General features: G+C 36.8%; 1 protein-coding gene across 4 annotated transcripts in view; it reads right to left on the bottom strand.

The window, feature by feature from the left end:
- The window catches only part of Cert1 (ceramide transporter 1), an 89,091-nt gene that overhangs the window by 72,432 nt on the left and 2,181 nt on the right, over window positions 1-14,478 (bottom strand). For all 4 annotated transcript variants that reach the window (XM_052160067.1, XM_052160065.1, XM_052160068.1 and 1 more), the window contains exon 2: window positions 10,439-10,573. In XM_052160067.1, coding sequence (XP_052016027.1) covers window positions 10,439-10,573 — 135 coding nt within the window. The remainder of the gene's footprint in view (window positions 1-10,438; window positions 10,574-14,478) is intronic.

The raw sequence follows: 14,478 nt of genomic DNA on the forward strand, positions 1-14,478 counted from the left end.
GTCTCTTGTGCTTCCAAATTAGTTTTAAGAAAGTTTTAATTCTTTTGCTTTAGTTACTTTTCTGACACTGGGGTGAATTCTTTTGCTTTGGTTACGTTTCTGACACTGGGGTGAAACACCTGAAATAATCAACTTAAACTTAATATTTTCAGTTCTTTGTTCAAGTTGGATCATTCTTTGAGGTATATGCAAAGATACCATACCTTCAACATTCAAGATACAGTTACCCAGTAAGCCTTTTCAAAGTAAGTCTTTCCCATTCCCTGAAAGTTCTCTTGAATTAGAACTTTTTTCTTTAACAGGAGTATTAGTCCCCCTTTATGGCTTTCATTCCTACTAAGAACTTTAGTATCCTAGTCATACCTTCATTCTCTTGGCTGGTTTCCAGTCTTTGAAAGTCCCTACTAATTTTTCATATCCTCAATGAATGTGCTTAGTTCTATTTGAAATACAGACCACTAGTTTTCTTTTGTTTCATGGATATTTCAGAAGCATGAGGAAGTTTCCTCACTTGATTTGTAACTCCTCATTATAAATTTTGTCTTCATCTTATTTTTGTAGTCTTAGAGGCCCTGTCTCATAAGACTCTGGGTTGTTTTTGTTTTTTGTGGTTTTTTTGTGGGGCGGGTATCCTAGAAAGGTTTTTATTTAGACTATCTCTTTAAATCACATTTACTACCTTAACAAAAATTGATCTCTGGCTCTTAAAATGGCTTATAGAGTGATCTACCTTGTGACTTTGTTGAGATCTATTTAGATTTTGTATGGAGGAATTCAGTCTTTCAAATATTTGGTAATATTTCAAACTCTCCCTTAACTAGTGTTCCTTCTATTTCAGTGACACATCATGTCTAATTTTGCTTACAAGGCCTTGTTGCAGGGAAGGAAGCCTATAGGAGACTGTTGCTACATTAAAATGTAATTATATTTTAGTTTGGCATTATCTGTCTTCAAGTAATGTTGAAGGTGGCAGTTTATATAAAAATTTATATAGAGTTATTTTCTCTTTTAAAGAGATAATTTTTGAAAAGCTGTTAACCATTATTTTCAGCTATCCAGAAGGCCATGCATACAACTTAAGTACTAAATTGATTTTTTTAGATTGAATATTGAAAAGTATTTGCTCTCTAATCTTTAGTTTCCTTCCATAGAAATAATGATTTTCACCTTTAAATAATTTGTAAAACATCTAGCACACTGCTAAGCACATGAACATCATCTGGTTCTTTTGTTTTTAGAAAATCTTATACTGAAAGCACACATACCTGGAGTCATTCAACTAAAGAGTTATGTCTTAAAAGGAGACTGGAAACAGAAAAGGGATTCCAGATAAGAAACTGTATGATCAGCAAAGAGTGTCAAAGTGCCAGTCTGGAAAGCAGCTGGATTAGGAGAGGAGCTACTCTGTTCATCCGTTCTGAACAATCATTATAATGAACACTTTCCCTTTAGTCTGAATATTTCACACCTATTGTTCATTCACACTGCTGTACAGCTCCCAGCTTTTGTATAAAGACTAAGTGGAGAGACATGGAAGGGTGTGTTGGTAAAGAGCCTACTGTGCAGACCTGGGGGCCCAACCTTGGATACCCAGAACTCATGTAAAGCCAAGCATGCTGGCATCTGCCTGTGAGGGGAAAGAGGTGGATCCCTGAGGTTCACTGACTAGTTAGTCCAGCCAAATTGTTGAGCTTCTGGCTCAGTGAGAGATTTTGTCTCCAAGTGCAAAGTCTCATTTTAAGGCAACTTGACTTATAGTAAGAGAACCGCAATTGAGAAAATATCTCCAGAAGATCAGGCTGTAGGCAAGCCTGTAAGGCATTTTTCTAAAGTAAGGATGGATGTGGGAAGGCCCAGCCCATTGTAGGCGGTGCCACTCCCCAGGTTGGTGGTGCTGAACAAGCCATGGGGAGCAAGTCATTACCTGCAGCACTCCTCCATGGCCTCCTTCTGCCTCCAGGTACCCATCCTGTTTGAGTTTCTTTCCTGAGACAAATGGTTGTAAGGAAACTTAATAAACTGTTTCATGTACAAGTTGCTCTGGTCATGCTGATTCATCACACCAATGGCAATTCTAAGACAGCAAATACCAAGGTGCAAAGGATATTGCTGTGACTTTAGCATGTGCTCAAACAAGAGTCTGTCCATATGTGCATATGCCACACACACATCACACAACACACCCTCACAACAAAAACCAACTACAATATAACAAATGGTACATCGTAGAAAAATCTGTCATGAATTGGTAAAAACATCAAGTGTGAAATATGTGTGTGTGTGTGTGTGTGTTTAATGGAAGGATCTCTTAGAAGAAATACATGAGACTATTCAGTCACAGTATACTCTGGCTCTAAGAATCTGTCGCCAGAATCTGTCTCCCTTTGATAAGCCAGTTTCTCTTATTTTTTTTTTAAACTGTAGGCTTTGCTTCCAGCACAAGACTTTCACAAAATAAAGAAAATTGATAATCTATTATGTGTAGTGTACACACACACACATATAATACTTTAACACTTCTTTTAAACATATAATCATTTGGCTCATGCTTGAATCTTATGTCCCAATTTAATCCATTCAAGGAGGCATGGGTTAAGCCAATGACGAATGTTCAGGTGGTAGAAGAATCTCGCCAACCATGTACACAGAGCTGAGTCTGACCCTCAGGTGCACATAAACCAAGTACAATGGCACATGCCTGCAGTTCCAAGACAGAGGACAGAGGTGTGGGAGTCCACTGCTCTACTTCTTTGTTGCCCCCAGGAATCCAGGGCCATGTGCTTGTTAGACAAGTGCTCTGCCAGCCAGCTATATCCCAATCCCAGTAAACTGTATACATGTATGAAACAAAAAATTATTTAAAAGACATATTTAAGGAAGGAGGGGAGAAAACTTGTGAAAATTCATTACTCTCAAAAGTAGAATTTGGCTCTCTGAACTGAGATTTGATATTGTAGCTTATTCATGATATTTCACATTTTAAAAAAACGTAATATAAAAATAAAACATGATTTTCAGAAAAATCAAGAGAACAAGACATTAACTAAATAACAAGATTTGAGTGAAGGTGGAGTGTTCAGCCCTAAACCAACATCTACATCACACTCTCTGAAGGCCCAGGAAGCTTCAGAGAAGAAGAGGAGAAGGATTTTAAGCCAGAGTTTCAGGAAGACTACTATCAACAGTGCATTGGGTACCAGTGTGCAGGCTCTCTGCCTGCAGGTCCAGGCTGAGAGGAGAGAACCGGGTCCAACCGAGTCTCTACTGGGCTGAGTAGTGAATGCTGTGGCATGGAGAATGACCACCCTGAGCAGGGAGTCTGTCAAAGCAGGAGCTTGTTTTAATTCTATCAGTCCTTTGTTTATAAAGGGCTGAGGGAGGAGGTGGGGAAAGGGAAAGGTGATGGCTGGTATGGGGGCAAGCTTAAGCAGATCATGCTGAGTCACTCCAGTACAGAAGTGACTGACACAGGTCTCTAAACTGAGCACAGGCTCAGGCTTCCTCACTAGGCCTCAGTATCTGGCCAAATAAGGCCCAATACCTTCTGACCATGACAGGACCACTGCATTAATGTCCATACGGCAGCTGTGGTCGCCTATACGACTTGTACAAGATCAAGCCAATCAAAGTTAAATGATAGATGGGAGGGAGGCTTTTAAGACCAGCCCCTAGTTAAAGAGTTGAGAGGATTTTCTTCCCGAAGTGTGATTCCTGATAGGCTGCCCATTTTTCAGGATGGCCCTACACTCATGTCCATATAGGGAGCACCAACAGGATTCAGAGCGCTGTTTTTAAGGAGAATATGGCCAGATGGGGGTGGCGCACGCCTTTAATCCCAACACTTGGGAGGCAGAGGCAGGCGGATTTCTGAGTTTGAGGCCAGTCTGGCCTACACAGTGAGTTCCTGGACAGCCAGGGCTACACAGAAAATCCCTGTCTCAAAAAAATAAAACAAAACAAAAAAGGAGGATGAATGTTGGGGGAAGAATGTGTTTGAGAAGGTCCAAGACGACTTACGGTGAGTGACGTTAGATATGAACAAAAAACATTACACACACGCATGAAATACTCAAACAATATGTTAAAAAGAGTCAAACTAAAATTTTAAAGAGTAGCTTTATAAATTTAAGTCATGCTCCTGTATGTTCTGCATGAAATAAACTGCATCTCATACAGGTATTTTTTTCTATGCTCATACATGTGATAAAAAACAAGCTGGGAAGCAGAAGAGTTGGGTCCACTCCTAACTGACACTGTTATGGGTTAAATGATGTCAATTCAAATTCATATGTCTACATCCTATCACTGAGAACTTCAGTACATGACCTTATTCAAAACTATTATTAGTTAGAATGAGGTCATACTGAAGTAGAATAGGTCCCTATTCCTATATAATATGTGTCCTTAAAAAAAAAAGGAAATTTAGACACACAAACACAGAAAGAAAATGTCTTCTGAACATAAAAGCCAAGAACACAGAACAGTTTAAACAGTCAAGCATGGAATAGGTTTTCTCTCATAATCAGTGGAAAGAAAGAACATTCTCAAAAACAGCGTTAATAATTCATTCAGCACAGATACCTACCTAGAGTCGTCACCCTTACTAACTACTGCTCATGGTACTAGAAGGTACTGTGCATACCACCAGAGGAGAAAGGTAAGCATCAGCCCAGGTACAAAGCCTCTGACTTACAAGAGTGAGCTGCTGACAGGATATGCTGATGCACTAGTGGCACAAGGTTGTAGGTGCAACAAACCCCTAAGTGACCACTACATAAAATAGGTCACAGACCTAAGGAAAAACCAAATACTACTGCTCTGCTAAAGCAATGTAGTAATAAAATGACTCCTAACAACATCCTGTTATCCTCATAGACCAGTATCTCATTCGGCCATCACTACAGAAGCTTCCTCCTGCAGTAGATGGAACAAATACAGGCGCCCACAACTGGACAATGTACAGAGTGAAAAACCTTGGAACACGGAGTCCTAGATGGGATGCCTCCATCAAATCCCTCTTCGCTCGGGTAATAGAGTTGAAGAGGAGAAAAGATTATAAGAGCCAGCGGAGATGGAGGACACCAAGGAAACTGTGTGCTGACAGTGAACTCACAGACTGTGGCAGCCTGCCCAGGACCTGTACAAGTCTAAGACACATGGGGTCCCAGCTCTAAGACAAGTCCTCATTGTTAACCCAGAAGCTATCTCCAATTGGTGATAACCTTTCCCAAATGAAAAATTGTTTTCTCCAACGAAGTCTCACTAGGCATAAAAACCACACTTAAAGTCAGGTACCAAATCCAGCAGTAGATTGCCAACACAAAACAAACTCAGGGATAGTTTTAGAGGAATTTTGTCTTGATTTGTCTGGGCATATTTTTACTCTATAGATCTTTTGCTTATATATTAGGGTTCACGGTTTTGTGTTTTTTATGGGATTTCTGGGTATGTCTATGTGTCTGTGTCTTTTATGCTTTTTATATTTTGGCTTTTTGTTTGTTTTCTCCTATACGTAGGTTTGATCTTATCTCATTTTAGTTATTCATTTATTTTAGATGCCTGTTTATTTTCTGATGAAAAGGAGAAAGAAAGGGTATGGATCTGGATGGGTGTGGAAGATCTGGGAAGAGCTGAGGAAGGGGAAACTAATCAGAATATATTGTGTATTTTCAAAAACAAAAAAGGAAAAAGAAAAAGGGAAAAATTGAGATACTACTTTCTTTATGTAGCACTTTTAAAACTTATTTTCAATGTTTTCTTTCCTTGTTTTATCTTTTTATATCTTCATCGGCCTCTTCAATTTTAAGATTTGAAAAACTTCCAACTTTATTATTTATACACGAGATGCATGGCAAGGCATAGAATGTGGAAGTCATAGGACAACTGTGTGAAGCTGGGTTCTCTATTTTCACCTGTCCTTTGGTTCCAGGGAGCAAATTCAGGCCCTGAGGCTTCCAATCCAGCATCTTTCCTCCTTTACCTGCTGAGCCTTACTGCTGGTTCTGACCTCTTTAATTTCGCCCACATCTTTCAACTTCTCTTCTTATAATCCCTACTGACCTGAGAGCTATTTTGCTTTAATGCTATTTTTATTTCCAGTAGCAAATATTTTCACTATCTCTCAGGTTTCCTTATGAAAATCTTAAAACATGGAATTGGTAAATAAGTGTCCCTATAAGCAATTTCTGATGAAAAAAAAAGAACAGAAAATCCATTCACTTGATAATTTAAAAGATCCGAGGGTTATTAATTCGCAAAGGTAACTGTCTAAAATGGAGCTAATATTACAAATACACCAGTTCTAAAGATATTACTGGTTTCATCATACCAAAAAAACTCTATACATATTTCACAAAACATCTAATTTCAGTAAATGCAAACAAACAAAAACAAATGAATAATTTCCCACTTCTTGCTCTTCACGAATATTACTAGCAGTTGATGAAATAATAGCAAAGTAATTTTAAATATGATTAGAAAAGATTATATATATATATGCGCCAAATGAACATAAGAGAGTAAAAATATTCAAGACAAATTTTATTATACTAAAACTAGCAATTTCAAAGGGGGTATGAAGTAATCATATTAAAATGCAAGGTTAGTTAGCTACACTTCCTATCATTCTTGAACATAAAATAATTTCAATCAATAATCAAAACTCAAACATCAAATCTACATGAAAATGTAACTACCTATGTAGCAAGATAGTCTTTGAATAAGAGCACTTGTGTAAAAATGTTAAAATTTATAGAAGAAAAAAGAAAACAGACGTGTAAGAACTCATAAGGGCTGAGAGAGACGGCTGCTGGTTAAGAGCCAGCAGCAGCTGCTCTTATACAGGACCCAGCTGTCAGCACCCACACAGTGCCTTACAACTCTAGCTCTAGTTCCAGGGGATCAACACCTTCTTCTGGCCTCCACAGGTAGCAGGTATACACACGAAGGACATATATACTGTAGGCAAAATGCTCAGACACATAAAATAAAAATATTAAATAAAAGAAAGTGGAAGGATATAAATGATCTAGAAGATAAAAAGTCACTATACCTAATAAATAAAATAACCAACTTCGAATAATAAGTCCTATCATTAATCTAAAAGTTTGACAAGTATTTTAATATTTTCCTAAACCTAACTTCTTTGATATTTAATGTACATTCCATTTTTTGGAGTATTTTGTTGTGTTTTTGAGACAAGATTTTACTGTGTAGCCCAGGATACCCTCAAACTCTATGACATTCCTCCTGTAGCCTCCCAGCGCTGAAGTTACAAGTGTGAGACACTACAATGACAGGAATGCTTTCTTGAAAGAGCAATATCACAGCAGGCAGTAGGACTCTTTTACAAGAAGAGAAGTCAGGGCATAAGAATAAGTTTAATAGGCGATCAGAAAGGACTACCAAAAATATACCTCTGGATGTTTCTTGAATGCAGGAATGAAAAAAAAAAAAGGTTAAACATTTTACTTTGTAACTTCTGAATAGCATAAGTATTTTTAATAATGTTTAGTTATTTTTTCAAAGAATGTTAAATAAAAAACTTTAAACACTCCATAAATATCTGGTGTGTGTGTGTGTGCGCGCGCGCCTTTAAAAAAAGACAGGGTCTTGTTCTGTAGTCAGGCTAGATACAGAGTTAAGGATATTCCTTGCATCAACCCTAAGCACTTGCATTATAGGACTGTACCACCATGTCTAGCAAAAATTTGCTTTTGATTATAACAAACATATGATAAGTTTTATAAGACAGGCTGTATCTTAAGCAAATAATTATTAAGCTTTACTAACTGAGAAATTCAACTTTTCCATGTATACTACACACAAAAAAATTCCTTTTTACAAAGTAAAGAGGTACCGTTTTTCTCTTCATCCATATATTCCCAATCCATTCACCTAATAAGTAAACAAACAAACAAACAAACAAACTCCTCTCAAAGGAAACATGGTTTCTTTAAATTATTTCACCCATGTATCACAAGGCCAAAAAAACCAAGACTTTTATATGGACTGAATTAGGGTAATAATGGATTAGGCTCCAAAACAAAGGGGGAAAGCTCACAAACTAGATCTACCAACAAATAGTATTCAAAATCATTATAGTGCAAGCACATATGCCTGGTGTCTCAGGTCTGTCATCCTAGCTATTCAGAAGGCTGATGCTGGACGATTCCAAATAGAGAGCCTGCCTGGGTATCTTCATGAGACCCTATCATTAAACAAATATGTAAGAGATCTAGGGAACAGCTCAGTGGTAGAGGACCTGAAGCTCTGAGTTCAATCCTCACTACCACACATGCATACAAATCATGACTCTTCAAGCCCAGATTTGTTCTTACGTGACTATGATCAATTTCATAACACCACCATGCAACAAATTCAATGTTAATATTTACTCCATCTTCAGAGAGGAAGTAATAGAGACAATAGCCCATAGTAAGACATTTATTTAATAAAGAATGTTAGTATTAATTTTTAAAAATATTTTAAACTACCTATTTGTAAGTTTCTCCCTGAACAGCTTTTTGTACTCATTTATATTCTGTAATCTCCTTGAAATACTAAAAGACCATGAAGTCTAAAAGCAACGAACAGACTGAAATTGAAAACAACCACAGCTGGGCAGTGGTGGTGCATGCCTGTAATCCCAGCACTCTGGGAGGCAGAGGCAGGCGGATTTCTGAGTTTGAGGCCAGCCTGGTCTACAGAGTGAGTTCCAGGACAGCCAGGGCTATATAGAGAAACCCTGTCTCGAAAAAACCAAATCCAAACAAAACAAAACAAAACAAAACCCGAAAACCACAAAAATAAATGCCAGCATTTCTTCCTGTATCTATTTACTGTATCTAAAGTCCAACTTCATAACTTTCTTTTTCACTATTGCTTAGCCCAGTGAATTTAGCCATTTTGCATACAAATAAAACTAAAACAAAGATATCTACAATAGCCTATGTTTTTCCCCAAGCTGATGCAATGAATGTGCTTATTAATACTTCTTTCACACAAATACAGAGTTAGTACGGTCTCTAACAGAATAACTATATTTGAATGCACTCTGGGAATACTACTACTTAGGAAACAAAACAGATAATATTTACACTCATTAGTATATCCACACAAATAATGACCAAAAAAAAAAAGGGGGGGAGATAGACTGTCAAACACTTCCGAACAATCCCTGTTTTCCTAATTTGATGTTCAATTAAGATTTTGCTTTCTAACTTGAATACACAAGAGAGTGGTGCATTAGAACATACAAAAAAGATGAGAAAATACTGCAAGACTTTAAGATTTTTCTTAAATGTATAACATCAACAATACGGAAGTCAAATGTAGATAGTAACAGGATCGCCTGTTCCTGAGCACAGTTCCAAGAGCACCTCTTACTTTATAAGCAATTTTATCATAAGAAAACTAGACTTTTGAGTGGACCACTAAAATCTGAATTGTTTTTTGTCTTAGCATATCTATTTTTAATTTTTATACCACGACTCTCTTAGCTAATACCTATGTGTCTGTCCTGCCATATTTCTTTTGCTTTGATTACAAATGTCTATGACACGCTGACCATACTCAACCAAAAAGCCTTTTTAATGTGTTATAATAACATACTTTGATCCTAAGAAATTGAGTTAGATGCTTAAAAGTCAATGGTCAGTTTCCAAATTGGTATGCCCATGTGCTTGTTTTTACATTATGCAATAATATTTATATTAACATTATTTAAGTCATGGACCACATACTGTATGAAAAGAAAGTTGTACTTTTGGAAACTAAGAATGGATCAGCAAAAGTGAAGTACTCTTTTAAAGGAATTAAAAGGTGGCATAACTCAAATATAACAAAGTAAATCTTAAATTTTAGAAAGAGCTTATACTTGTGTATATTCCACTTGTGTATAAGTGTATATTCCAGCAGGGGGTAGTGGCATATAACTATAGTTCCAGCATTTGGAAGTTCAAGGCCAGCCTGGAGTACAGAGTGAGTTCCAGGACAGCCAGGGCTACACAGAGAAACCCTGTCTCAGAAAAACAAAAATAAGTTTATCTCCCCCTCCCACCCCCTTTATGGAAACCATGCATTATGCACACAGTTAACACAGAACTCTCAACTCTATACTATCTGTGTGAAGAAGCTGGTAAATGAATATGAGCGTTGCTAAATAATTTAAATAAAAGTTATTTTCTAATTTAGCTTCTTAAATAACCTACAAATTGTCCTAATCTCATCAGTTATGAAGTAATCTACTACCCTTTTTGTTCTAAAATACCCTAACTGGTTTGAAAGCCAACTGAATAAAACCTTTATGTTTATACAAAGTAGTAGAATGCAGGAGTTCATTCCAGAAGGGCAGAGGGTTCCACAGCACCGAACACAGCAGTTCTTGAGGCACTGCTGATACCTGGTGAATCCTTACTGAATGGGGACAGGTACTCACCGTGATCACAGCCTTGCTGAGACAGATGGATCCCCTACAGCCATACTCTGTCTCATCTTCAGATTTGTAGTAACTCAGAGTATTATTTTTCAAAACTACCCAACGATCTTGCCATCCATGAATATAGTTTGTCCACTAGGGATAGAAAGAAGAAAAGGGAAAAAAAAAGTCAGTGTTTTAGAAATTGAAACTTACCAAAATTTTAACACAAAACTTTGAAAAAGGCCTATCAATTATAATAAACAGTAAAGAAATTTAAGATGTTTCTAGTATATAATGACCTTCAGTAATTTTACTTTAATAGCTAGAAAACAAAAAATTTAACATTTTCTTGTACATTTATAAAGTTCTGCCAGGATCTTTGTATACTTTCAGCCTTCTTCATCACCTTGACATTTAAATTGTTCTGGTCCTGTATAAAGTAACATGCTGAATAAATCAGTTATATAGTCTCTCTCCCACACCACATACTCTAAGTCTTCTAAAGTATAACTCCAGTCATCATCAAAATTCTACTCTTGTTGTAAGCTAATCCCATATGAAAACAGTATAATGATCATAACTATAATGAACATAGTTCATATATCATAGTTCATCATAACTATAATGAACATATGAATAGTATAATGAACATAGCTTCAGGACTCAATAAATGTTATTTGCTATTATTACAATCAAAGAAAAAATTCTAGATCACTAATCTTTATTAAGCTTACATTAGTTTTAACTCTTCCTCTATAGAATGGATGACTATGTTTAAAATCATTAATTTATTTACAAATAGTTATATTATTCTAACCCAGAAATATTAATGCAAATATAAAGTTGGTTTTCAAAGACATTGGATCATCCATCATGATTTCTGTGTTGCTCAGGTCCTGATACAGAGTTAAGATCACAATCAAGAAACTGCCAAAGGCACAAATATAACTTCATAGGAATATTTGAATTTCCATGTTTTTAATTTATCTCTGATGTTTTAACATAAACAATTTGCCAGGCGGTGGTGGTGCATGCCTTTAATCCCAGCACTTAGGAGGCAGAGGCAGGCGGATTTCTGAGTTCGAGGCCAGCCTGGTCTACAGAGTGAGTTCCTGGACAGCCAGGGCTATACAGAGAAACCCTGTCTCAAAAATCAAAACCAAAACCAAAACAAACAAACAAAAATACACATTAAAAGCTACACAGAGAAACCCTGTCTCGAAACAAAAATAAAAACAAAAACAAAAAAATTAACATAAACAATTCTAAAAACTAATTTAAACCAATTGTTAAACAATGCATTAGCTCAGGCTCTTCATCCACTGAGAAATCTTTTATGTTTCTGTTTTGTAATTAGGCACATTTGAGATTGGTTTTGTTTTTAAATCTAATCCTCATTATTATAAGCCATTTCTGGGAGCTCACCCATGCTGACAATTTAACTCCCTCTTTTCTAAGGGGTCTCTGGGCACTACTTCCTTAGTTCTAACAGCTTGTGACTAAACCAGCACTTAGCTATGTGCTTGAAACAAACACAACTAAAATCACCTCCTCTTTCCCATAAGGTATGTTCCTCTCCATGTTCCTGTTTTCTTGATTGTATTACTGCTAAGCTAAAGCTGGCTTAGCATCAGATATATAGAGCAGACACACATATATAGACCAAATTCTGATACCTGTGCTGGGGGGAACAGACAGGGTACTTAACTTTTGTTTCTTCACATGTTGTTCGAATGGCTGAATAAAATAACGAAAATAACTAGCAAAGTCATACAGGACACTCAATACCTAACTATTCCCTTCCTCATAGTTTATCACCAAATGTTACTAATCTTTCTTTGCCATCAACCTTAAATTTGATTTATCTTTCCAATTTTCAATGAGTCCAATAAAACGTTCAGTTTCCTAGATTCTAGAGAACTCTTAGTAACTTTACCCCTGTTAACCTCTCCTTTTAAGAGTAATCTTATTACACTATGAAGCATACTCGCTTATTTGAGACTCCAGTCTTGAAATTTACATCAATTTCCTATACTTTACCACATTAATGGGCCAAACTAGCATTTAAGATCTGCTATAGCTTAATCCTACCTTGCCGCCCATTATCACCAATTAGCCAGTAACTACGGCCATGTTGCTCTCTATGTGTTTTGCTGTCAATCAAGTAAGTCTCTCTTAGAGTTAGCATTACATAAGAAAAGTTTAGAACACTGCCCAGCTTGTCCTATTAACTCAGTCTGAGGCATAATTATGCACAGAAAAGGAAGCTTACCCATCAACCTCTCTCTAGAACCTAAGGTAACTCTGCTATATGTTTATATTCTGTATTATTTCCTTATAGCAGAACCAACAAATGGCATAAGCTTCAGGACTCAATGCTATTTGCTATTATTACAACCAAGAAAGCAGGGTTTTGCCTTTTTTCTGTCCTTATTTGGTTCCACTCACCAAGTTAACAAGGATTGCATCTTAGATATTATAAGAAAACAAAGAGCCCTTCCTGTTGCTAAGTTTGGCAATCACAAATTCAATAACAACAACGACAATGATGACAAAGTGTCAGAACCAAAATGTCTACACAATATAGAGACCCAATGGAAAGAGATCTCTTAGTTCTTCTAACATGCTAAGGTACGAACCTTCCTCAACCACGTTCCATCGTATATTTCATAACTACATGGAATTACTACTTATCAAGTATTTCTGGGACTGACATTAAGACCAACGTTAATTAAGAACTATGTCTCACAGGTATTTCTGACTATGTGAAAGGAAGAAAAAAAAGTTCGGATTGGCCTATTTTTGATACAAATTTCAATCCAGTCAATTCCAAGTCCATTCCAGTTTGTGAAACAATAAAGAAAATGGATTAATATTGGAACTTATCTATATAATTCAACAAAAGGAAAAGAACAGATGTTGAAAACTAAGTCTTGCTTAAATTATCAGGTACATTACAAAGGGTTCAAATTACAAAAGACTTTAATCTTAAAAACATCCGTCATGCAGTGTGCATGTACTTACTGAGTATAAGGCTCCTTTAATGGGGCTGTACCCACAGTACAGCAGAGTACCTGCCTAGCGTGCATGATGCCGCTGGGTTTGCTCTCTGACAATGTCCAAAACTAAACAAAGCACCTGCTAGAAAATTGAAACTAGACATATGGCTCAGACTGTGAAGCACTTGCTAAGCAAGCATGAAGACTTGAGTTTGATCCCTAACATCCACATAAGAGTCCAGGCACAGTAGCAGCATATGCCTAAAATCTTAGGGCTGGGGAGGTGGAAACAGGAGGAACTCTGGGGCTTGCTGACTAAAACCAGTCTAACTAAACAGAAAGCTCTAGGTTTAGTGAGAGACTCTGTCTAGAAGAACAAAGCAGAAGATTGAGAAAGTTTAGATCTCTTTCGGGCAGCGGTGGCGTAAGCCTTTAATCCCAGCACCTGGGAGGCAGAGGCAGGTGGATTTCTGAATTCAAGGCCAGCTTGGTCTACAAAGTGAGTTCCAGGACAAGCCAGGGCTACACAGAGAAACCCTGTCTAAAAACAACAACAACAACAAAAAGAACTTTCTCTAGATCTCTGGCCTCCAGGCAGGTGTACACATGTGCATATACAAATATGTACACATAAAATAAAAATCTCTATAAAACATTAAGTATAACTATATATGTAACTATATATGTATATATGCATATACATATATTGGTTATTTTCAAGACAGGGTCTTACTATGTAGCTCTATCTGTCCTGAAACTCACTATGTAGATCAGCTGGTCTGGAATTCACAGATATCCACCTGCCTCTGCCTCTCATAAATTCTTAAATTTTAGGAAATTTTTCCTTACAGCTGTTAATAAGGTTTTTCTACTGTTGGTTATATATATACAGACCGGATCAAAATTAAAACAACTCCCCTTTCACGGACATAGCAAAATAGAATTCTTTAAAAAAATGATTTTGGGAGACAGAGCCTTTTCTAGATAGGTAGGCAGGTTGGCTTGAAACTTACAGTCCTCCTGTTTCAGCATCCTGGGTGCTAGGATTAAGTGAACACA

This window comes from Apodemus sylvaticus, chromosome 16 (genome assembly GCF_947179515.1).
Source record: "Apodemus sylvaticus chromosome 16, mApoSyl1.1, whole genome shotgun sequence".
NCBI lineage: Eukaryota > Metazoa > Chordata > Mammalia > Rodentia > Muridae > Apodemus > Apodemus sylvaticus.